General features: G+C 46.9%; 1 protein-coding gene across 2 annotated transcripts in view; it reads left to right on the forward strand.

The window, feature by feature from the left end:
• The window catches only part of LOC143830721 (B2 bradykinin receptor-like), a 34,968-nt gene extending 15,168 nt beyond the window's left edge, over positions 1 to 19,800 (forward strand). For both annotated transcript variants that reach the window (XM_077323609.1, XM_077323610.1), the window contains exon 2: positions 18,157 to 19,800. In XM_077323609.1, coding sequence (XP_077179724.1) covers positions 18,176 to 19,303 — 1,128 coding nt within the window. In that variant the 5' untranslated portion in view covers positions 18,157 to 18,175 and the 3' untranslated portion in view covers positions 19,304 to 19,800. The remainder of the gene's footprint in view (positions 1 to 18,156) is intronic.
• The last annotated feature ends 6,104 nt before the right edge of the window (positions 19,801 to 25,904 follow it).

Genomic DNA, 25,904 nt, shown 5'->3' on the forward strand with positions numbered 1-25,904 from the left:
CTCTCTGTAATGCTAAGACAGCGGCTGAGCTGGAGGCGGCTCCTAAGAGCAGCTAAGCAGGCAGCCCGGTTTTACATTCGACTGCAAGCTGCTTCAAGCAGAATTTGTGCCACGGAAACCTGCTGAGGGACTTTGGGCCAGTTTTGGTCGAACCTGCTCCAGAGGGTCATTCTGAGCAGGGGTAGTCAATCTGTGGTCCTCCAGATGTCCATGGACTACAGTTCCCAGGAGCCCCTGCCAGCATTTGCTGGCAGGGGCTCCTGGGAACTGTAGTCCATGGACATCTGGAGGACCACAGGTTGACTACCCCTGATTCTGAGGATAAATGGCAGAGAGAAGAATGACGTATGCCATTTGGGGTTCCCACTGGGGAAAAGCAGGGTATCAGTAACAATAAAAAGAACCGGTTTGTTGCACCCTGCTTTTTACTACCCAAACTGGGTAGCAAAAAGTGGTTTACAATCGCCTTCCCTTCCTCTTCCCACAACAGACACCCTGTGAAGTATGTGAGGCTGAGAGAGCTCTGGGAGAACTGTTAAAGGCCCAAGGTCACCCAGCTGGCTGCATGTGGAGGAAGAGTGTGGAACCAAACCCAACTCTCCAAATTAGAGGCCGGCACTCTTAACCACTACACCACCCTGGCAAATGAAATAAAATCAGCTAAATATGACTGCCAACCACTCTTCCATCTACTTTTGTAGCATTCAGCCTGATAATGATTGCTCTCTTTAAGTATTAGAAAGGTTGTCATTTAGAGGAGGGCAGGGAACGGTTCCTGTTGGCAGCAGAGGAGAAGACCCACAGTAATGGGTTTAAACTATGTTCAGAATGGCACCGGCTACCTTGTGTGTGCAGACAGGCTGCTTAACAACGACAGTATGCAAATTAAGGATTCTAATGTGACCAATGAGAGACTGTATTTGACCAGTAAGCCTGCTCTGTTAACGGCCAATCAGGTTACCTGGTGGGCAAGCCCAAATGTATTCCTATGTTCCTATGTTTGTTTTTTGGTGTTCCATGAGTTCCTATGTTTTCTTTTTGGTTTTCCAGTTGGGGTTGGGGTTAATAAAGAACTGTTGGCTTTGAAGAAACTACATCCGTGCCTTGCCAAACCCACAGACTTAATAGACTAGGTAGCAGGAAAGAAATGTCATGGTCAGAGTAGTTCAGCAAAGGAACCAGCTGCCTAAGGAGGTAGTGAGCTTCCCCTAAATGGTGGTCTTTAATTAGCAGCTGGACAGATACTTATCATTGATGCTTTAGACAAGTTTGGTGTAGTGGTTAGGAGTGCGGGCTTCTCATCTGGCGAGCCGGGTTTGTTTCCCTGCTCCTCCGCGTGCAGCCAGCTGGGTGACCTTGGGCTTGCTACAGCACTGATAAAGCTGTTCTGACTAAGCAGCAATATCAGTAATATCCTTATGGCCCATCCATGCCCTGCTTAATGCCTGCCTCCACAACAGCACAAGAGCCAGAGAGCTCACATGACCCTCCCTGTTGCCTAGCAACCTCTCCCTTCTCCCTTTCTCTTCCCCAGCTGAGACAGTCTGCAAAGCCACAGTGTGGTTCGGCTGGGAAAAGCCCTTTACTGGGCCCAAAGGGGGAGATATGGAGCTTAGTGAAGGTGGAACTTAGCTCTGCACCCCACCCCATAATGTCTGCAGGCGAAGTGTCCACCTGGGCCCTCAACCTGCATCTCCTCCCCAGTTCTTCCTTTGAAGTGGATCCGATGAAGATGTCATTCGATCAGCTTTTAAGGGGGAAGCCCTGGGAAGTCCAAGGGGGATGTTGTGTAGATGCTCCCATTGAAATCAGGCTTCCTGCCTTCCGTGACAGAGAAAATCCTCCTGGGGAAGCCACCTCCCTCTCCTTTGCCATTTCCTTCCTATTTGACATGCTCCAGTTGTTTGGTTGCTTTATTTAGTTGCCTGAAGGAAGCACCTTCTGTGGAAAGCAAAGTCTTAGCCACGGTACAGCCCACGTCTGGGGAAGGCTGGGGACTGTGAAGAAGTCCCAGGATGTACTAAATGTTATATCGATTGTGTGCAAATGGAAAGGGGGAACTAAGTGGTCAGGAACAGCAGTGATTAAAATGTGCAGGAGGGAAAGACCCACAGTGACAAGGCGCAAAATCCAAAGGAAACAAAAAAAGAGCATCTTTGTACGTCTCCTAGTGTGGCTTCTTCCATCAGGGACCCACATCAGCATTAGGGTTGCTGGTCCTCCCTGGCCATGGGCAGGGGGTGTGTGTGTGGTGGGGGTGGGCTGCTGATCCAGACTGGGAATGTCCTAGAGATTTGAGGATGGAGCCTAGGGAGAGGAGGAACCAAGCACTCTGTTTAGAAACTGCTTTATGTGAGTGGTTTAAAGTACACGTCTTGACCTTTTCCCTGGTTGATCTGAAAACCTTACATGTTTGGTTTGTATTTCACCTGAGTTCATTCTGTTTTGTTTTACTAAAGCCTTTGTACTTTGCAACAATGCCTAAATTCCTGCTGGAGATGAGTGGAGGCAGAAGAATTGCTTTCATTTCTCCTTCGTGCCTCCCAGGGGACTGTCATCACATGCTAGGCCAGCAGAGAGCCAGCTTGGGTAAGAACGGCGGCTTCAAATCTGGCGAGCCGGGGTTGATCCCCTGCTCCTCCACATGCAGCCATCTGGGTGATCTTGGGCTCGTCACAGCTCTGATAAAGCTGTTCTGACCGAGCAGTGATATCAGGGCTCTCTCAGCCTCACCCACCTCACAGGGTGTCTGTTGTGGGGAGCGGATAGAGAAGGTGATTGTAAGCTGCTTTGAGACTCCTTCTGGTAGAGAAAAGCAGCATGTAAAAACCAGCTTCTTCAGAGAAGCTTTTTCACCAGAGGCAGAAGATGTCCAGCCCATTTGGCACCTACAAAGGGCCTTTGAATTTGTCATGCTTCTGGGTTGCACACCATTCCTTCCTCAAATGCATATTGGTAATGCAAAGTGGTATCAAGTTGCAGCTGATTCATAGCCAACCAGTAAGGTATGAGATGTTCAGAGGTGGTTTTCCTATGGTCTGTCAACTCTGGGTTGAGAAATACCTGGAGATTTCGGGGATGGAGCCAGGAGTGGGCAGGAGCAGGGTGGGACCTCAGTGCTGTATAATGCTATGGAATTTGGGGGCCATACAGAGTTGGGAGGGGCCATACAGGCCATCTAGTCCAACCCCCTGCTCAACCCAGGATCAGCCCAAAGCATCCTAAAGCATCCAAGAAAAGTGTGTATCCAACCTTTGCTTGAAGACTGCCTTCACAGAATCAGCCTCTCCGTCAGATGGCTATCCAGCCTCTGCTTAAAAATTTCCAAAGATGGAGAACCCACCACCTCCCCAGGTGATTCAGAGTTTCAGTTCCCTGGGGAACAATGGTTGCTTTGGTGGGTGGCCTTTGCTTGAAGACTGCCAGTGAGGGGGCGCTCACCACCTCCTTAGGTAGCCTATTCCACTGCTGAACTACTCTGACTGTGAAAAACGTTTTCCTGATATCTAGCCTATATCGTTGTACTTGTAGTTTAAACCCATTACTGCGTGTCCTCTCCTCTGCAGCCAATTGTGCTGTACAAGAAACCCTGTGCCACAGCCTGCGGAATTCATCACCGGAGCTCCTGTGAAGCAGCTTCGTAAGATGACTCCAGCTGGCATCTCGGCTTCTTTCCTGGTTTGGGCAAAACAATTCTGCTTGTTCCAAAGAGATCAGGAATTATTTGTATCAAATGAAACAGATGTAGCTTTCTGTTAAGATCTGGGCAATCCCTTGTCCCTTCATCCAGTTTGGTGTAGTGGTTAGGAGTGTGGACTTCTAATCTGGCATGCCAGGTTCGATTCTGCACTCCCCCACATGCAACCAGCTGGGTGACCTTGGGCTCGCCACGGCTCTGATAAAACTGTTCTGACCGGGCAGTGATATCAGGGCTCTCTCAGCCTCACCCACCTCACAGGGTGTCTGTTGTGGGGAGAGGAAAGGGAAGGCGACTGTAAGCCGCTTTGAGCCTCCTTCGGGTAGGGAAAAGGGTCATATAAGAACCAACCTTCTTCTTCTTCTAGTTTGGGGCAGAGACTGTGTTGTTGTTGTTGTTTTACTTTCTCTGACCGTTTATGTACTGGGAACTTCACTGCCCCACCTCCCATGCAGGAGCACAAATCAGGGGCGGATGAGGTGCACCAGGCCAAATGTTCCTCCGTGTGAGTGCAGGAAGAGGTGGGGCAACCTGCCATGACTAAAATTCCAAGGAACATTCAGATTCCATGTGGATGGGAACGCATTCATTTTTAAAAATCATGCCCCTATCAGAACCACTTTCCTCATCCCAGTCCCTTTGGTGCCCATTCCCTTCCCATGACAGAGGACTTTGAGGGTCTTTGTTAAAAAATGGCAATAGCTCCATCACCATTGTGTTCTAACATTATAATGATGCATTACAATAACACAGCAGTTCCTAGATTTCAATTAGAAGCATCTCGACCTTTTCATTGTAGAATTACAAGAGAAAGGGACAGGCTGCACGTTTCTCCTTATAACTCCACATAACTCCTTATAACTCACAAGAACAGATCATGGGATTAGTTGAACAGACACCGAAGGCACACTGAGGCACCTGCACTTCAAGCCTCAACTCTTTCATACCTGTCACAAAATATGGCCACTATCTCTGTCTCCCGTTGCTTAACATTCCTGTTGGCTCAGGAATTGTAGACCTTCATTAAACTTCCCTAATCCTCTATGTGCTGAGAGATGGGATAAGTCTGAAGTGTGGTGTGTTGTGCATATTTTCTTGGCAGAAGAGAGGATTTCTTTTTGGTGAGGGAGGCACGGTTCTCTGTTTGCAAGGCCTCCTGTCGTAGTGCTCGGGGAAGTGACAGAGACTGTTCGGCTCAAAGGCTGTTGACGTGTCGTTGGTCTGATTCGGCTAGGCAGCGCCTACGGGCTGATGCACACTTTGCATGGCAGGCGTGCTTGCTGTGCGCCTGCCCACAAACACACTGGTGCATGGCACAGAAAGGGGAAGTGTGCATTTGTAAACAGGCATGCATGTCTCCCTCGCAGTGTACGGTCTGCCCCATATGTCTGTTGTGTCATATTTATTTGGTGTTCATTAGCCCTCTTTCATGTTGTACAGCCTGGTGCCCTGAATGTAGTTACATTTGTTGGCTGGCTTCAGAGACAGACTCACCGTAATGCGCAGTGACTCTGCCAGCTGTCCTAATGAGAGCACAGCATGCTCCGTTCGAGCTGGGAATAGAAAATCCAGAGGAGCCGGATGAGTTTGTGACTCAAAGCCTCCTGCCCCATGGTGTGCCCTGCTGCAAAGGGGAACCGCTTAGAATCCTAGAGTTGGAAGGGACCCTACAGGCTATCTAGTCCAGCCCCCTGCTCAATGCCGGGCCTGCCTAAAGCAGCCTAACCGCTGCTTGAAGACTGCCAGGGAGAGGGAGCTCACCACCTCCCTAGGCAGCCGATTCCACTGTTGAACTGCTCTTTCTGTAAAACAAACAAACAAACAAAAACACATAATAAATTCCTAATATCCAGCTGGTAGCTTGCCACCCATAAATTCTGCCCATGATTGCAGGTCCTGTCCTCTGCTGCCAACAGGATCAGCTTTCTGCCCTCCTCAAAGTGACAGCCTTTCAAATCCTTAAGGAGAGCAATAACATATAAAACTAAAGACAACACAGCAAAAAGAACATAAGAAATACCAAAAAGAATACAAATAGCCTGAAACTGCATTCATTTCCAGTTCCTATAAAGACTTCCTTTCTGTGACCATTCAGTTCCTTTACTCATTATCTCCTGTCGCTTACTACATTAGCATTTTACATATATTACAATGAAAAATTCCTTAAGTAATTCTGCAACTTAATCCAAATTTTTAAAAAACCTTCATTCTTTTATCTTCCTTGAAATATTTTAATGTCATTGGATATTTTTTCCAAAATCTTAAATGTCCTTGTTTCATTCCACCATTTGTTTAATGATAAATTTATCTAATATCTTATTTTTCTGTATTTTTCCAATTTGGACCATTGTCATTTTGACTGCTATAATAAGGAAGTTCACCATTGTTTCCTGCTCTCAGCCTCCTCCTTTGCCACTTGCAAGCTTCTGGACTGGAAAGCAAATGCGCTCATCACCACAACCCCCCCCCCAGTGTGTTTTGCTGCATCCAGATGATATCTTTGCTACCTTTCTCATACAGAATTTCAACAGCAAGCTGACTCAGGTCTGTGCCTAGCCAGGTTGTGGAGGGGAAGCAGATCCAGATCCTCAGGAATTCAGTCGAGGCTGAGGGATTGTATACAAAGGGATTGTATGCCCCTTTTCCAGCCTGGTAGCTCTTTTAGAATGCCTTCTGCTGGTGGCCTGGCTTGTTTTTGCCTTGGCCAGTGTTGGTATCAATGGCAATTCGATGCAGGGGCCCATTGTCCCTTGTCTTGAGTGCAGAGGTCTCTTGCTACGGGGAACACAGTGTGGATCCACAGTGTGGATCTTATGGAAGGCCAGACTGAAGATGGAGAGGGAGGTGGAGGGTTTGGGGTTGAGAGTTTAACTTTAGGATGATTACAAATTTGATTATGATTATTTCAATTTATGTTGTGAACCACCCTGAGCCCGCTTGCAGAGAGGGGTCTATCAATTGATGATGACGAAGAAGAAATAGAGCAAGTTGGAATTTTTGCTGACTTCCCAGCAGAGCTCCCCGTCTCCCCCAGCATGCCAGCCTTTGCTGACCGTCAGGGAAGCCATGAAAATGATATGGGTTGGGATGCAGTTGCAGCTAGGCAGGAGGATCAGCTGAAATTCCTCCCACATCTCTTATGTAAGGCCTTCCGGAGTTGGTGCCAGGGACTGCAATTTCTGCAGGCTTTTCCTCCTAACTACATCCTCCCACACCACCCTGAGGCTCCCTTATGTTCAAGAACATCTTTTTTGGGATACTGCTCTACGAAGGGAAGGCTATAAGAATCCCAGCTGAAAACTCACTCCACCCATGTTTCTTTAGGATCCATTCCATTTTTGTTGTTATTTCCTTTGTGGGGGGAGGAGGATCAGAAGTCTTCACGGGCAAGAAAGGAAGCCGACCCACGTAGGAAGCTGTTGCCTAGAAATGCAGCATGTTTATTATTGCACTGAGCTGCTAGAGACGGCCACATGCACACAAGAACTCGGCTTCCCCCACAACAGGGATTTTGGCAACGGTGTGAAGATGAATGGGACTCCCATATAGCAGTGGCAAAGCTCCCAAACAAGAAAACATTCTCTTTAGTTAGTGATAGGCTAGACCTGTTCTATCCTATCCTGGATGGACCAAGCTAGCTTGATCACATCAGAGCTTGGAAGCCAATAGGGTTGACCCTGTTTAATATTTGGAAAGTAGATAACCAAAGAAGTCTGGGGTTGCTACGCAGAGGTAGGCAATAGCAAACCCTCTCTGAACATCTCTTGCCTTGAAAACCCTATAGGGTTACCATAAGTCTGCTTTGATGGCACTGTTCTCCAAAGACCAGCGAAGACACAATGGAACCCAAAAATGTTGTTGCTCTAGGACTCTGCAGACTTCATGGCACTTTCCACCACCAGATCTGTTCCCCAAAGACCAGTTAAGACACAATGGAATCCAGGAACATTGTGGCTTTGCAGACATTCTAATAGCTCTGCATGAATGTGATGCCGTACAGTCCATGCTTTGAAGGTGCCATTTCTTCCAGGAGAACGAATCTCTGTGCTTTGGAGATCAATTGCAGTTCTGGAAAAACTCCATACCTCACTGTGAGCTTGACAACTCGAATAAGGGAAGATTTTTGAATCAGAAAGCTTTTCCAAAAAAGAGATACCCAGAACAAGAACTGTTTGGGTATTTGGAGGAGTGGCCTACTTCAGCTACAGATTAGGGACTTCCAGAGTTCCTTTCTGTTAGGCTGGATCAATACGACACAACAGAGCATTGTCTGGTTTGGACTGAAGTCCAGAAGAACGTTCCGCCAGGATATCTTTTTACCCTGATTTTAGCTGGTTCACTGCATTTTATTATTGAAATTCCATCATGCACAGTGGGCCAGATCTTGCCTGTTCTCCTTGACGTTTTTTCCTCCTGAGATTCAGCTGATTATTTTCAGTAAATGGCTCTTAGACAAGGGAAGGCTGGACAGCAGGTCAGGTGGACTGGGCACAGATCACCGGGCAAAGAGTGAGGCCATATAATAAAGGTCGAATGGGCATGGCCATAGCATGCAATGTTTATGGGCAGCTTCAACATCCATTTGAAGGTGCCTTAGTTGGACCAGTGGTCCCTTCAGCTCAATGCTGCCCGATGTAACTGGCAGAGGCCAGAAATGGGTCTTTCTCAAAAGCTGCTTCCTGAGATGCCAGCGATTGGACATGAGCCCTTCTGTATGCTGTTTTGCTGAGCATCAGCCCCTTTCTGTGTGCCAGGCCAGAAGGAAGAGTGACATAAGGAAGCATATTGGCATCAAGACCGATCCCTAGAGCTGCCGATTCCTCCACTCACATCTCACAGGGGGTGACAACAGGGGAGTTACTGTGCCGCTAAAAGGCTGTGAGAATGAGATGAGCAGAAATGTGTAGTCACGTGTATCACAGCAATACACTCAAACCTCTATAGCTGACTGCAGCTGTCTGTTGAGAATACACGTGGGAGAACATCTGGATTCAAGCTTTATTTGTGACAGGGACTTATTTCAATCCCAAATGATAACAAATGAGGAGAGAAGAGAGGAAAGGGGAAGAGAACTGTGACTGGCCCAAGGTCATCCAGTAGGCTTCATGTAGAAGAGTGGGGAATTGAACCCTGTTCCCCAGATTAGAGCTCTGAGTAGACCATGCTTTCTCAACTAGGGTTTTGATTCATCAGGTGATATGACTATATGGTCATGTTGACCTGACCCCCTCCCAAAATGGCCAATGATGGGCCTGGAGGGGGTGGGAAGGGGAGGGGTCCTGGCAGGCATGCATGCAGCCATGCTTCCCAACCACATTATGCACGATTGTGCCACTTCTGGGGTTTCTCATAGCCTGAAGAATGTTTCAGGGGTTTCTCAATGGTAAAAATCTTGAAAAAGGCTGGGGTAGACAATAACAACTTTGAGGGACTAGTAATCTGAGTCAGTAACAGGCAGTGTCATGGCATGTTCAGTTCTGTGTATCTTTTCTGAACAAAGCAAATCTCACCCCCACCCACCCACCCGCACACACTCAGGTGGAATTGACCAAGCATACTAAGCTTAGACTGGGAGACCTTTACCATCATCCTTGCTCTTGGGTTGCATTCCATTTAGATGACACCCATCACATTCTAGTCTTCCCGTCTTCTTCTCAGGTGTGATGAGTGGATATTTTTCAGCAATGCTTTTTGCAGCACCGGACCATCCAGCGTGGAGAGTCAAAGTGCTATTGAGGCTTCTCATCAGGACTATAGTCCATGTAACATTTCCTCCTTTCCATCTGATTCCAGCTCCGGCTAATGAATTCTGTCTCTCTCTGCTCTCAGGAATATCCCTGAATCAATCAGACATATGTCCCTTCTCCCCCAAAGTACCACAAACCCGGAAAATGGTAAAAGCATTAGGTACTTGTGAAATATGTAGGGAGTAGCTGCGATACGTCCTCCTCATCATCTCCCCACGAGAGCCAGTTTGGTGTAGTGGTTAGGAGTGCGGACTTCTAATCTGGCATGCCGGGTTCGATTCTGCACTCCCCCACATACAGCCAGCTGGGTGACCTTGGGCTCACCACAGCACTGATAAAACTGTTCTCACGGAGCAGTGATATCAGTGCTCTCTCAGCCTCTCCCACCTCACAGGGTGTCTGTTGTGGGGAGAGGAAAGGGAAGGCGAATGTAAGCCGCTTTGAGCCTCCTTCAGGTAGAGAAAAGCGGCATATAAGAGCCAACTCTTCTTCTTCTTCTTCTTCATCTTCTTATGAAAATATAGAGCCTCCGTCTGACTGAGAATGGTTCCCTTTCCCCATGCTTTCCTATTCTTTACAAAAGCATCGAAATTCTGCACTATGCAAATCCACTTGTTTACACAGTCTGAATAATTTACCTGGCCTTTTATCATTTTCCATAATTTACTCCACATGGAGGGCTCTGAAACGCCACTGCCTCTCTCGTGACAAACGTGTTCATATAGGCGTTCTTTCGGCTTCTGAGAGGTCACCGGGCAATGCAATTTCAACCATCGACTTGCTGGAAATTTGTTGCCACAAGAGTCCACCCTCCAAAGCAGGGGTAGTCAAACTGCGGCCCTCCAGATGTCCATGGACTACAATTCCCAGGAGCCCCTGCCAGCATTTGCTGGCAGGGACTCGTGGGAATTGTAGTCCATTGACATCTGGAGGGCCGCAGTTTGACTACCACTGCTCCAAAGCATTCATTTTCTTCAGTGAAACAGATCTCTGCAGACTGGAGCTTAACTGTAATCCTGGGGGGTCTTCAGGTCCTAGTTGGGGGCTGGCCTCCATATCACTTGCATAAAACTAAGGCAATCCTAAACTTGCCAGGAGTGACTCAGGGTCAGACAGCTTTGCGACAGCCATGGGTGCCTGCTTAACTTGTCAGGTGAAGTGGCTACTCAATCATTCCCTTTTACTATATTTGAGGGCTCACTGAAAGGTATACCCTTTTATACACCACAAACTCTGTTTTGGATCTGAAAATTCCGATTTCTGGTCTAGGTTCTTCATGACACTGCAGTCGTTTCCCCTTTCCTCCATCCTGAAAAAGGAACACAATCACTACATTTAAAAATAACAACATTTAAATTGATTTGTTTCAGCTGTGTTTAAAGATTGAGAATGTACGAATGGCATAGCATGAAAAACATTCCCAAGACATCAGGGGTTAGAAGAAGAGTTGTTTTTCATACCCCGCTTTCCACTGCAGCTTACAATTGCCTTCCCTTCCTCTCCCCACAACAGGCACCCTGTGAGGTAGGTGGGACTGGGAGAGCTTTGACAGGACAGTCTTGTGAGAACAGCACTATCAGGACTGTGACTAGCCCAAGGTCACCCAGCTGGCTGCATGTGGAAAAGTGGGGAATCAAACCCGGCATGCCAGATTAGAAGCCGCCACTTTTCATCACTACGCCAAGCTGGTACCTGGGCTTTAACCGCTGTGTGACCCAGAGTGTTGGACTGGCTGGGTCATTGGCCTCTGATCCCATACAGCTTCTCTTATATTCTTATAACCACTACCTTCCCTAATTGTGCTTCAGGTGACTGAGGTTCCTCTCCCCCCTCCCCCCCCCCGGTCTGTTTTAGGAAAGTCGAGCCAAATCATCACTATTTTCTATGGAGTGGAGACTCACCAGTAATACACAAACGTCCAGCTCCAGAGAGAACCCAGGGCCTAAAGCACATTGAAACATGAGTGTTGGCTGAAAATGCAGAGGACACCACACTGAAAATGCACATTAACGTTTTAGAGTTTTTATTCTATTTCCTTACCAAACGAACATCTGCTAAGCTATGACATTCTATGCAAAATGGATACCAGATGAGCTAAGAAAAGAAGGTACTCTGGGAATTTGAAATTTTGAGTTTTGGAGGAGACACATCCAGTAAACAGAAAGGCAACTTGGATTGCCAGGAATGTATTACTGCGTCATATGAGAGAGCCTCTCATGTGCTCTTCGCTCTTAACCAGTACACCATGCTGACTCGGTCAAGCTCTTAACCACTACAGCACAGGCAGATAGGATAAATATATCATAGGACTCCATCTGGCTGTAAAAGCATAATTACAAGTATGTGTCACTTCTGTATGGATTGTGGGGAGGCCTCCCTGTTGATCATCAGTTAAAATAATTGTTAGGTTCAAGACTCGGTGCTAAATGCGCTGGGTAATCAACCAATCAAAAGGAGGGTGAGGAGATGAAGATCTTTATTCAGCAGTTGCAAAATAAGGGTGTCTGCAAAACGACAGGAGACAGAAGCACCAGGCTTCTCTAGGCAACTGGCTTTGATACACATCTTACACAGCCTTCATAAAGTCACCCTAAGCCAGAAATGACTTGATGGAACCTAACAACAACAACAACAACAACAAGACAGCTTTTCTCTTCCCACACACTCACAAACAGCTCCCAAATTCCTTTTCCCAAACCCCCAAAAGATGTATGTGCCTCTTGGCCTTCCCCACTATTTCAGCTCAATAATAAAATAATTTTCCTCCTTTTTAGCATGTTAGTAAGAACTTTAGGTGAACTTTCAAAAGAACCACTGACTTGCTGGCACTAGCTGGAAAAGACCAGTTTTTATTACCTAACTCTGGAATGCGTCTCTGCCTTGAGATCAGGACATCACTCATGATAAAGACCTCTTCTTGTCAGTTTAAACTAAGCAATTAGTCCAGACAGCACTTATCTGGTCTTGTTATTCACTGTTATTCACCAAGCCCATTTAAAGCATGTGTCTCCCCTCCCCCTTTCAAATGATGATAGGTGTGCGGGAACCCTATTTCAATTCACTTGACTTTATGGCCTCAGAATAAGTACATTGTATATCAAAGGCAGTTTTCCTGGGGCTATAATGCATACACAGGTTTTCACCAAATTCAGCATGCTGACCCTTTTAAATAGTCATTTTTTTAAATGGTCACATTTATGACTGTGCTCTGATATTGCTTTTTTTTCCCATACAATTATGCATTTGAAAGAGCCTCTTGTGGTGCAGAGTGGTAAGGCAGCAGACATGCAGTCTGAAAGCTCTGCCCATGAAGCTGGGAGTTCAATCCCAGCAGCCGGCTCAAGGTTGACTCAGCCTTCCATCCTTCCGAGGTCGGTAAAATGAGTACCCAGCTTGCTGGGGGGTAAACGGTAATGACTGGGGAAGGCACTGGCAAACCACCCTGTATTGAGTCTTCCATGAAAACGCTGGAGGGCGTCACCCCAAGGGTCAGACATGACCCAGTGCTTGCACAAGGGATACCTTTACCTTTTTTATACATTTGAAAGACTTATGACAGCAAATCCTTAAATGGGGGAGGGTACTTCCTCCATTGTGCTAGATGCTTATTGGCAGGCCATGGTCAGCTGCAATATCACCTGACTGCCACTGTGGCACATGCTGCTTGCAAGGCATCATGGGAACTGTGGTTCATGGACATGGAGACCTCAACAAGAAATTTCTGTGGGGGAACACAACCTTTTGAAAACACTACAACCTTTCCCCCTCATGGGTATGCTGTTTCTCATAGAGAGTGGATATGAGGGAATGAATAAATGAATTTCTGTTGGTGCAGTGTTGTAATAGCAGAGGTGAGGGGGTCTGCACCCAACAAGGAGCATCTCATGCTCCCATTGGTGGATGGGGGACTAGGGGCTGTCTGTTCCCTTATGGGTGTATGGTGGCACAGGGGAGGAGACCAAAAACATGCTGGTATTTATATATGCAAAAACAGGTGTCTTCAGCAACATTGACAAAGAAAAGTCATAGTAAATCTAGTTGATTTCAAATACTGCACTGAAAAGACACAGTCGCTGCTATGAGTAGAGAGGACAATGTATAATCTAATTTACTACAGTGTGTTTTCTGTGGCAAAAATAGCACCACATGTAGATTTTTTTCAAGTGACTTTTTTCAAGACTTTTTAAGATGCTTCCTGCCATGCATAACACTCCCTGGTTAGTCTTGCTTCAGCATTTTATCTTCCTCAGCAAGTTTCCCAACCTGGAGGTGCCAACCCTATGAGATAGAACTAGCTTGGGCCATCTAGGTAATCACGTAGCGGGATTTTCAATTCTCCTGGGCGTTGACTGGATGGAACTCCACCGCCTGGAGATCGATTGGGATGAAAAACGCCTCATGTTTTCCCAACCAAACTGCAAGCTACATTTCTGGTACCAAGATCAGCCCGAGTCGCCCCCGACGGCCGTGTCCGGCACCGTCGTGCCTTGGTCGGCGAGCCTGGCGGTCCTCAACCCCTGGCTCCACGCGCTGGAACTCTATTCAGGGGAAGCGGACGGCATCCCAACTTGCTATCGCGATTTGGCCGAGGCATTCTCTGAGGAGGAGTGCAACCAGCTCCCTCCTCACCGCCCGATGGACTGCGCCATCGAACTTGTGCCGGGGGCCAAACTCCCAAAAGTGAAGCTGTACAACATGAGCCCGGCCGAGCTCTGGGAGCTGCGAGCCTTTGTGGACAAGAACTTGGAGAGGGGCTTCATTTGACCGGCTACTTCGTCCATGGCTGCCCCAGTGCTTTTTGCAAAGAAAAAGGACGGCTCGCTCAGACTTTGCACTGACTACCGGGCCAAAAACGCCGTCTCCCGGGTGAATGCGTACCCCCTGCCGTTGATCAAGGACCTATTGGGCCATTTGAGGGAGGGACGGATATTCACAAAACTGAACCTGAGGGATGCTTATTTCGGGGTCAGGATCGCTGAGGGGGGTGAGTGGAAAACAGCCTTCAACACCTCCTTAGGGCAATTTGAGTACTCTGTAATGCCGTTTGGGTTAAGCGGCTCTCCGGGTATTTTCATTAATGTGATAAATGAGGTGTTGCATGATTTGTTGTACCGGGGGGGGGGGGGTTAGCTGAATAACGTGTTGATATACTCCTGGGGGGAGGAGGAACACGTTACTTTGGTGCGCAAGGTCCTCCGTCGCCTGGCCGATCACAAGCTGTACACCAAACTATCCAAATATGAATTTCATCAGGAGCAGGTAGACTTCCTACGGGGGAGGGAATCCAAATGGACCCGGCCAAAGTGCAGGCTGTCCTTGACTGGGAGACCCCCCGCACCTGGTGGCAGCTCCAGTCCTTCCCGGGGTTTGCCAATTTCTACAGGGACTTCTCGACAGCAAAATAGTTGCAAAAGGCTGTTCTAAGGTCTACCCTGGGCTATTCAGGTCAGCGGGGGACTCATATTTACATATGCATAAAATAATCATGTAATTCTACTCCAACATCAACTCTGTGCAATGTTTCCTGAGTAAAGACTGGCTTTGCATAAGAGATAATATTTTCTTTTGTTTGACACACCAGTCACTAGCTGGCAACAAAGAAGCATGACTCCTGACAGATTCATTGTTCTTGTGCTATTCTCAATGCAATCAACGTCTTTCTCAGTTTGCCTGAGATGATGGGACTGTTGCAAGTGGATACCATTTTTTATAATCAAGTGTGTGTACCTCATTAATGTAAGAGCTTTGCAAAGCAGAGCAACGAAGCTGGATGTATTGTAAACCAAAATATTACATTTTTACAAGTACCACATCCAAATGTTCGCCATCTACATCATATTATAGTAGATGTATTTTCAGAGACACAAAACCTCTTAAGGCTACCATACATTCCTGATTAAATCTGTTTGCTTGAGGAGGCAAGCTGCAAAGGACTCTGGGGCATGTTTGCCTTTAGTAGCAGAGCAGAAGAAGAAATTTCACCTTGTGACCCTTGTTTCATGGGGGGGGGGAACTACACGTTTTGGGAATTCCCTCTTCTGCCCTGCCTTATTTGTTTTTTTGTTTTTTTTGTATCTGTTCATTGAAAGATGTTAGCTTTGTGTGTGTGGAATCTTGTAGCACCAGAGGAACATAGTATGTAGAAGACAACCTTAGTTTGTAACCGCAAACAGCACTGCATAAGCAAGGTTCAGCCTCTAAGTCAGGAGTGGCCAAACTGTAGCTCTCCAGATGTCCATGGACTCATTATTATGAGCCCCTACCAGAGCCTTTTGTGGCACAGAGTGGTAAGACAGCAGACATGCAGTCTGAAAGCTCTGCCCATGAGCCTGGGAGTTTGATCCCAGCAGCCGGCTCAAAGTTGACTAGCCTTCCATCCTTCCAAGGTTGGTAAAATGAGTACCCAGCTTGCTGGGGGGTAAACGGTAATGACTGGGGAAGGCACTGGCAAAACACCCCGTATTGAGTCTGCCATGAAAACGCTAGAGGGTGTCACTCCAAGGGTCAGACATGACCTGGTGCTTGCACAGGGGATACCTTTACCTTTACCAGCACATGTAGGTAATGGTAGTCCATGGACATCTGGAGAGCCGTAGTTTGGCCACTCCTGCCCTAAGCCACCTTGCCCAAATTCCAGCCATTCTACAACAAAAGTTAAATTTTGTCATTGTTATATTCCATTTGTAAGCCATTTTCCAGGTGAGTTGCAATGGTTTTATGGATGGTCTTAGAAATGTACTATAGCTATGGGGTTTAATGCTGTGAGCTAGTGGTAGAGCATTTGTTTAGCATGCAGAACATCCAAGATTCAATACCCTGAGACTCCAGTTAAAAGGATTAGGCATAAGGTGATGTCTCTGCTTGAGTCTATGGAAGACTGCTGCCAGAAAGAGTGGATAATCCGGACCTTGATAGACCCCTGGTCTGACTTGATATCAAGCAGCTACAGCTAGATAATGAACAGACTGTATGCAGTGACAAGGTCATGTCCAGAAGCACTGGGAGTGATCAGTTCTTTCGACTTTATAATTAATTGTTCTTGCTAAGTGCTTCCACAGCATGTTGCTATGCTTCTCTCAGTTGATCTGTAAAGTAAATTACAGGAGACAAAGGAGTCAAGCCTCTGGGAGATTCATGAGCAGGTCCATGATCCATCACGGGGACAGCCTCTATGTCATGTTTTGCTTATTTCTGAAACCTCTTATATCAGGTCTTCTCAACTAGGGCTTTATAAAATCCTGGGGCTTCTTGACAGCCCTGGAAGGGTTTCCCAAATGGGTGGGAGTTAATAATTTTTCAAAAATTAATCTGTTAAACATTTATCAGGTGATATGACCATATATGATCATGTCAAACCTCCCCCCCCCATGGCCAATGATGGCCCTGGAGGGGGTGGGAAGGGGAGGAGCCCTGGGTGGGCATGTCCACAGCTATGCTTCCCATCCTTATTCTGCATGATTGCACCATTTCTGGGATTTCTCAAAGCCTGGAGATTGTTTCAGGGGGTTCTCAACGGTAAACAAGTTGAGAAAGGCTGCCTTATATGGAAGACCTGGAAGGACTCCTGGTCTGTAGTTTTATGTAGTGATGTGTAGAATGCTGCGTTTTTTGCTTTCCTTCGAGTTTCCTGCTTGTTTTCTCAGTTGAACCCAAAGAATTATGCTAACTTTTTGCCTTCCTTAGCATTTCCTATGTGTTTTCACTTGCTTTCTCAACTGAACCCAAAGAAAAGAGTGGCTTAATTATATTTGGTAAAATGACAGAACTGTCAGCCTGTAAGTCTGGCTCTGAAGCAAAAACGTATCCTTTACTCTAAATCAAAGAGTTGTTTTCCCTTAAACATACGCTTGATTTAGAATATAACAGTATAATGGTTTTAGAACAACTCATAAGCGCAATATTTTCAGGTAGGAACAATTCTCCTTTATCTAAATTTCCTTAATAGATTTTGCCACAAAGGTTTATTTTCCTTACATGCCACTTAGGCTAATGACTTCCACAAAGAGCACAGATTTCCCCCACATTCCACAACACTTCACTCAAATCGCTTCACCCATTCAGCTACTTCTTGGCCCTCTCTTACAAACCCTCTCTACACACTCAGTTAACTGTACCCCCTAGGGCTGCCTTTCTCAATTTTTTTACCATTGAGAAACCCCTGAAACATTCTTCAGGTTTCGAGAACCCCCAGAAATCGTGCCATCATACAAAATAAGGCTGGGAAGCATAGCTCTGTACACATCTACCTGGGGACCCTTCCCCTTCCCCTTCCTTCCCCTTCCCCTTCCCCTTCCCCTTCCATCATTGGCAATTGGGGGGGAGGGCAGGTCAAGATGACCATATACGGTCATATCATCCAATAAATGTTTAATATTTTTTAAAAATTAATTAGCATCCCCCCATTTGGGAAACCCTTCCAGGGCCACCAAGAAACCCTAGGGTTTCAAGAAACCGTGGTTGAGAAAACCTACCCTGGGGTACAGCAACCACCCAATTATAAAACGCTTCCGCCATCAAGCCCCCTTCATCATTACTCCAGAGGCCTGCCTTTTTCAACCACAGCAACACACATGTAAATCCTCACATTACAACGCAGGAGTAAAACACACACAAAACGTTTACACAGCAAAACACCACACCTTCATTTTTGTGACGTCTAACTTTTCTATGTCGGGCTGCACGGAGCTCTAATCGGTCTCTTTTCCTTTCCAGCCCTGAAGCCGCAGCCATTATGGCCCAAGACAGCCCCACTCTTGACAGAGCTGCAGTGATCTGGGAGCTTGAGATGAATCAGTCTGTTTCGCTCAACGCGACAGCCCACAACGCCACCTGCCACTGGAAAGACCAGTGGGAATGGCTGTTTACCATCCAGCCGTATTTCCTCTGGCTTCTTACTGTCTTGGGAGTGCTCGAGAATGTCTTTGTCCTCTGCATTTTCTGCCTCCATAAGAGCCGCTGCACGGTGGCCGAGATCTACTTGGCAAACCTAGCCATGGCGGACCTTATGTTGCTCTGTGGATTACCATTTTGGGCCATTTACATAGCCAATAACTTTAACTGGCCGTTTGGGACCTTCCTTTGCAAAGCCGTCAACGGCATCATTCACATGAACTTGTATTCTAGCATTTATTTCTTGGTGATGGTGAGCATCGATCGCTACCTGGCCTTGGTGAAAACGATGACTCTGGGCCGGATGCGCCGTCCGCTGTGTGCCAAGTGGAACTGCCTCGCCATTTGGGTGTCGGCAATGCTCCTGTGCTCTCCTGCGTTGATATTCAGAACGGTGGAGTACGTGCCTATATATAATTTCACCGCCTGCTTTCTGCGCTACCCACCTCAGAGTCACTGGCAAGTGACTAACAACATCCTGCTGAACACCATGGGCTTTTTGGTGCCTCTCTGCATCATCACCTTCTGCACGGTCCAAATCATCCGAGCCTTGAAAAACAATGACGTTCAGAAGCTCAAAGCGGTCCAGACGGAAAAGAGAGCCACCACCCTGATCCTTGTGGTCCTTCTTCTGTTTATTATCTGCTGGCTTCCTTTCCAGATCAGCACTTTCTTTGACACCTTGCTCGTGGTCAAAGTCATTTCCGGGTGTGCCGCCGAAGGAGCTGTACACGTTACCACCCAGATTGCCACGTACTGTAGTTTCAGCAACAGTTGCCTTAACCCCGTAGCATATGTCATTGTGGGGAAACATTTCCAAAAGAAATCCAAGGAGGTCTACCAGCACTTGTTCCTTAGGAGGCCCAGCCAAGCACCGTCGGTGCAGATGGTGAGTTCCATGGATACCCTCAGAACGTCTATCTCCGTGGAGTGGCTACGGAAAAAGTCTATTTTTTCTGCACCACGATAGCTCATTTCCAGTCCTTAAACGAAGCAGTGGGAAATCTCTCATTTTGCTTCCGTCTAGATGGTGCTCCCCATCTGAACATGAAGGAGTCAATTATGATGAAGCCTTGGGACGGCCAGCATTGTAGTCAAGGTAATACATCCACCTGTCCGTGCCGAGTAATAGATGCCCTGTGGATTGGAATATACGTTTTAATTTTATGGAGGAGTCTTCTTGAACATTTTTTTTTTCATTTGAGCCTTGCTGAAGTTCAGCCACTCAGGACTTCTGAATGAGCAGGCAGTTGTACAGTTTTTCTATCATCACACCATTCAGTGGACTCACTACAGAAGGACAGAACAAGCAAGTCCATCCCTAACTTTCAAGCTTCCTCAAAATATGATAAATTGTGAGGATCAGGCACAGCTTCCATGAGTGCATCCTGGGTGCTTACATTGCTCTTCTTGGTACCTAAATGACACGAGGCTGTAGAATACCATAATACATGTCTATATACATGACCTGCAATGGTCTTAGTGCAAATGCATATGACTTTTTTCAATGGAATATGAGAATGTGCTCAGATCGCAACCATGTTTCTTGTTGGAAGCAGTAGATCCATCTGGGAGCCCACTTATAAAAAACAGTCAGATGATGGTTGTGAATTTGCTAATTGCCCCTTAGGTTATGTGCGTGTCCTTAGAGCCTCTTGTGGTGCAGAGTGGTAAGGCAGCAGACATGCTGTCTGAAGCTGTCTGCCCATGAGGTTGGGAGTTCAATCCCAGCAGCCGGCTCAAGGTTGACTCAGCCTTCCATCCTTCCGAGGTCGGTAAAATGAGTACCCAGCTTGCCTGTGTGGTAAATGGTAATGACTGGGGAAGGCACTGGGGAAGGCACTCACCCCGTATTGAGTCTGCCATGAAAACGCTAGAGGGCGTCACCCCAAGGGTCAGACATGACCCGGTGCTTGCACAGGGGATACCTTTATCTTTACCTTTAAGCTTTCACACTGTCATAGGATGGAGCAACTGAAGGCATCATCTTGATACGTATCTTATTTGATCTCAGTTGCCAACAATAATACTGTAGCACCAGATTAAGCGCAGCACACAGAAATGTTCTTGATTCTACTTTGTACATAACTAGACACACTGGAATTTCCAGTAAATTCTTTAAAATGTACATGAGTCACAGTCATGGAATCATAGAGCTGGAAGGAGCCAAACAGGTCATCTAGTCCAACTCCCTGCTCAACGCAGGATCAGCCCAAAGCATCCAGGATAAGGATCTGCCCAGTTGCTGCTTAAAGACTGCTTAAAGGGAAGGGGATCTCTCCACCTCCTTAGGCAGTCGATTCCAGTGCTGAATTACTCTGACCATGAATTTTTTTTCCTGATATCAAGTTGGTGCCATTCTACACATAGCTTAAAACATTTACTGCAGGTTCTATCCGCTGTTCCCAACAGAAACCACTCCTTGGCCTTCTGCAAATGACAACCTTTCAGATACTTAAAGAGAGTAACCATGTCCCCTCTCAAGTTCCTCTTCCCAACGGGGAACAATCCAGTCATCTAAATGTGTTACTTCAGAGTACTACAACTTCAGGGTGCTTAAGGTTGCTGGATAACCTCTGAGGCTGTTTTTAAATTTAATCTCATTGCCAATAAGGTACCTCTTCACACATTATGGAGCAGACTTGTTGGGTGTTGGGTTCCCTTCTTGCATCCTGTCTAACAGGTGCATCTGACTTGCAGGTTCTTCTCAGTTCATGTGCACATGGTGACTGTGGTGGGTGTGAAGGAGTTTTGGCCTCCCCCCTTTGTCCCATTTTCCTGACTTGAAGTGGTCCTGGGGATGTGCCACCCCTCCAGGGTCATTTCAGATCATAAGTATGGGAGGAGGCTGAACCCCCTTCTCCACAGGATGTAGGCCCCTGATGCAGCCTGAGCCACTCCCCTACTAGCAAGAGCTGCCAACATCTTTCCCTATATAATAATTTGCTAAGGGCTAAGTAGTTAGGGTGCGAAAGTTGGACCATAAGGAAGGCCGAGCGTCAAAGAATTGAGGCTTTTGAACTCTGGTGCTGGAGAAGACTCTTGCGAGTCCCTTGGACTGCAAGGCGAACAAACCAGTCAGTCCTAGAGGAGATCAGCCCTGACTGCTCTTTAGAAGGCCAGATCCTGAAGATGAAACTCAAATATTTTGGCCACCTCATGAGAAGGAAGGACTCCCTGGAGAAGAGCCTAATGCTGGGAGAGATCGAGGGCAAAAGAAGAAGGGGACGACAGAGAATGAGGTGGATGGATGGAGTCACTGAAGCAGTAGGTGCAAACTTAAATGGACTCTGGGGAATGGTAGAGGACAGGAAGGCCTGGAGGATCATTGTCCATGGGGTCGCGATGGGTCGGACACGACTTCGCACATAACAACAACAAATTAGTTAGGGAGTGGCCGTGACCTGTCAGAGGCAGGACCCAATTGGAACATGCGATGGGTCACGCCCACTCAGGGGGTGCCAGTCGCTGCCAGTCTTTCCCTGACCACCGCAGGGAGAGGAGGTCAGTAGGCCTGCCAAGGGTGATGAGAACAGAGGCTTGGGCAGGCTGCGCCAGCCCTTTTCGCCCCAGGGCTGTCCTAACTGTCACATCCAACTGTAACTTCCCTCCCTTTGCCTCAGAACACTGACAGAGTGCTCTCCTCCCTCCCACCTCCCTTCAGGCCTGCTGCAAAGGAGCCTCTGACAGCCCCTGACTGAGGAGAGGGAGGAATTTCCAAGAGCAACACAGGGGAGTCTGAGGGCATGGGTGTGGGCATTCGTTGGGGGGGGGGAGCATTCCCCTTCTGCCAAATAGTTGGCTGACAGGGAGGCCACAGAAAAGCCTCTTCTCACTTAAAATACTGCTCTGGCCAGCCTAGAGGTTAGACACAGCCAAACCATGTGTATTTCTTCTTCGCAAGTCTCTGCAGATGTGAGGCCTACTGCATAGAATTATTCTGCAGATGAAACTGGATGCTGTTGTGGAGGTTATTTTGTCTCCTGTTTCATTTGCACAACAACCCTGTGCAGTAGCCCTCAAGTCTTTCAGTTCAACAATATCCTGTGTGGGAGGCATTAAATGTTTCTTCTCCACCACAACCCTATCCAAAGTAGCCCTTTCTGCCTGGGGAGCTGATCTTCATAGTCTGCAGATGAGCTGTAATTCCAGGAGCTCTCCAGGCCCCACCTGGAGGTTGGCTACCCCTGGGTTGGAAATATTCCTGGAGGTTTGGAGGTGGGACTTCAAAATCGTGGAATGCCTCATAGTCCGACCTTTAAAGGGGCCATTTTTACCTGAAGAGCTGATTATTATAATCTAGAGATGAGGATAGATCTACATACTATGGTAGAGGCTTGCAGACTGCAGTTGAGAGGGAGTGGTGTGGGTGTGTTCCTCCTAGTCTATGGGCTATGGTCAGTCCTTACCAGCAACTGTTTGTATTCTGGGGCACAGACAGACAGACCAGCATCAGTCCTGTGAGTCTGGAAAGTGCAGGAAGATCTAAATAAATTATATTTACAGCCTGAAACTGTAAATAGTGAAAAAGTAAATGGCTGGAGAAACATGGGAACCAAGTGACTTTTTTCAAGCTTGGCCTGGCCAATAAAAAAACAGTATAAAAAAACCTAATAAGGTCAAGACTGTTGTGCACAGAGATACCTCCTCTAAGGTTTGCCAGCTTTCATGTGAGGCTCTCTACCCCACCTCCCTCACGGGATGTCTGCTATGGGGAGAGGGAGGGAAGACGATTGGAAACTGCTTTGAGACACCTGAGGCCTGCTGGGTCACTGAGGCCCATTCCTAGTTCTCAGTCCTCTCACAGCCCCACATCCCTTACAGGTTGTCTGTTGTGGGGAGACAAAGGGAAAAGGTGTTTGTAAACTGCTTTGAGACTCATTTGGGTAGTAAACAACAGGGTACAAAATCCAGTTTTTCTTAGGAGCAACCATGAAAGAAGCATGTGGGCACATAACATTTTATGAACAGTGAAAAAATGGAGACAGAAGGAGCAGGGTGGACATCTGTGTACAGTGACTACCCCATGTGTATTAGGATGGGGATATTTCGGTGTCTGTGGCCTATTTCACACAAGAAGGGAAATTGTGCAGAACTGGGAGGAATTGGTTGCCATGTAATCTTCCCCTAAGAAGAGTCTCCAGTTTGATTTTCCTTTCACATATCTGAAGACATGGCTCTGGAAATCTCATCTGTAACCACTATGCCACAATTCCCAAAGGTCAGTCCTCTCCCACAATCAACGAACATTCCACACCACAGGTTCTTGACACCCATATCTCCACACCCATGGCCTCATTTGCCACTATGCCACCACAACCTCCCACACAACACAAACATTCAACCCCATGCACTTACAGACAGAACAACTCCTCCCCTTCCTCTTTCCACTGCCAAGTTTAGCGCCCGTTGTATTCCTGGGTACAACGGGCTTTGCCTCTAGTTCATTTTAATAATATAAGAACTGTGCGCTCATCCCATTTTCTACAAACCTCTTCCATATCTTGTGTGCACACTAGAGCCAGCATGATACAGTGGTTAAGAGCAGTGGTCTCTAATCTGGAAAACTGGATTTGATTCCCCACTCTTCTTTCACATGCAGCCAGCTGGGTGTCCTTGGATCAGTCACCATTCTGTCAAGAACACTCTCAGCCCCACCTGCCTGTTGGGAGAAGAAGAGAAAGCAATTGTAACCCACTTTGAGACTCCGTTGGTTAATAAAAAGTGGGGTATAGAAACTAATTCTTATCCTGCTTCTAGAGCACCTGCTTCTAGAGCAATCCTCAGCAATTCTCAATTTCAGTAATTCTTTACTCCCTCCTCGTATTATCTAATACCTCTTTAATTTCATCGTTTCTTCAGAGAACCCATGGAAGTCTATATGGCTTTTCCTTCCTCCAGTTTCTCCTCACAACCCTGTGAGACGAAGTACCCTAAATCACCTAGTGAGCTTTATGGGTGATGATTTGGGTCCGTCTCTACCGAACTGAATGCAACACTCTGAATACTTTACCACATAGACTGCAAAATGAATGACTCTCCTGACAAGAGTGTTACATATGAGAGCCTGTAGCAGCCGGGGATCCCAGGCCTTCTGTTTGGTGTAGTGGTTAGGAGTGCGGACTTCTAATCTGGCATGCCAGGTTCGATTCTGCACTCCCCCACATGCAGCCAGCTGGGTGACCTTGGGCTCGCCACGGCACTGATAAAACTGTTCTGACCAGGCAGTGATATCAGGGCTCTCTCAGCCTCACCCACCCCACAGGGTGTCTGTTGTGGGGAGAGGAAAGGGAAGGTGACTGTAAGCTGCTTTGAGCCTCCTTCGGGTAGGGAAAAGCGGCATATAAGAACCAACTCTTCTTCTTCTTCTTCTTCTTTAATTCCAGAAATGAAGATTTAAATCAGTTCAGGGCGTTCATTTCTCCTCAGACAACACTTGTACAAAATATATTAATATATAAAAACATGCTGTTGTATAATTGTCTTGCAATCTATGTTTTCTATAAAATAAAAATCTGTTGTTTTAATCGGCACTCCGATGTCGCTTTTCTGTGTACAGTGGGTGGAGGGAACAGCTCAATAGTTCATTAGAAGCGTAGATGCAGCCATTCCTAATTTGGTTCATTGAATAATCTATTTCATGTGAAGCTATTTTATAATGAATCAGAACTTTGGTCCATCAAGCTGGTCAGCAGTGTCTGCCCTGACCAATCAGAGCTCTCCAGCCTCTCATGTAGAGGTCTAGCACGCACCCTACTGCCTGATCATTTGGAAGGCCAGTGGTGTAGTGCAGGGGTAGTCAACCTGTAGTCCTCCAGATGTTCATGGACTACAATTCCCATGAGGCCCTGCCAGCATTTGCTGGCAGGGGCTCATGTGAATTGTAGTCCATGAACATCTGGAGGACCACAGGTTGACTACCCCTGGTGTAGTGGTTAAGAGCAATGATTTCTGATCTGGTGAGCCAAGTTTGATTCCTCAGTTCTCTGCTTGCAGCCAGCTGGGTGACTTTAAGCTAGGCACAGCCCTGATAGTGCTGTTCTCACAGAGCAGTCCTGTCAGAGGGGTATAAAAACCAACTCTTCTTCTGAGTGGAGATACTGGGGATTAAATCTGGTTCCTTCTACATACCAGGTAGATTCTCTACCCCTGAGCTACAGCCTACAAGGAAGTATAGGAGGACATTGTTTTAAAATATGTGTGTGAATCCCAGGTGAGGGAAACTCAACTATCTCTCTTCCTGAAGGACAGGGATATTTGATCCTCCATCGGTGATGCAAGCTATATAGTGAAACATATTTTTTCATGTGTCCTGTTCCGCATTCTAAAGAAAAGTTTTGGCACAGCTGTGGTTTGAAACACAAATGGAAGCTAGGACATTCTCAGCAAGGCTGTTTTTTTCACGAGGCCACAAATATTTCAAATTTAGACCAGTTGTCTAGGTAAATGTCTTCAAATCTACAAAATGACTCACTGAAAGGTATTTAACGACGTCAGCAATGGAAAAGCATGGAGAGTCTTATGACGGAGGACCCCTCATGGGCCAGGCTTACCTTATAGTGAGTCATTCT

Source organism: Paroedura picta, chromosome 2, assembly GCF_049243985.1.
Source record: "Paroedura picta isolate Pp20150507F chromosome 2, Ppicta_v3.0, whole genome shotgun sequence".
In the NCBI taxonomy this organism is placed as follows: Eukaryota; Metazoa; Chordata; class Lepidosauria; order Squamata; family Gekkonidae; genus Paroedura; species Paroedura picta.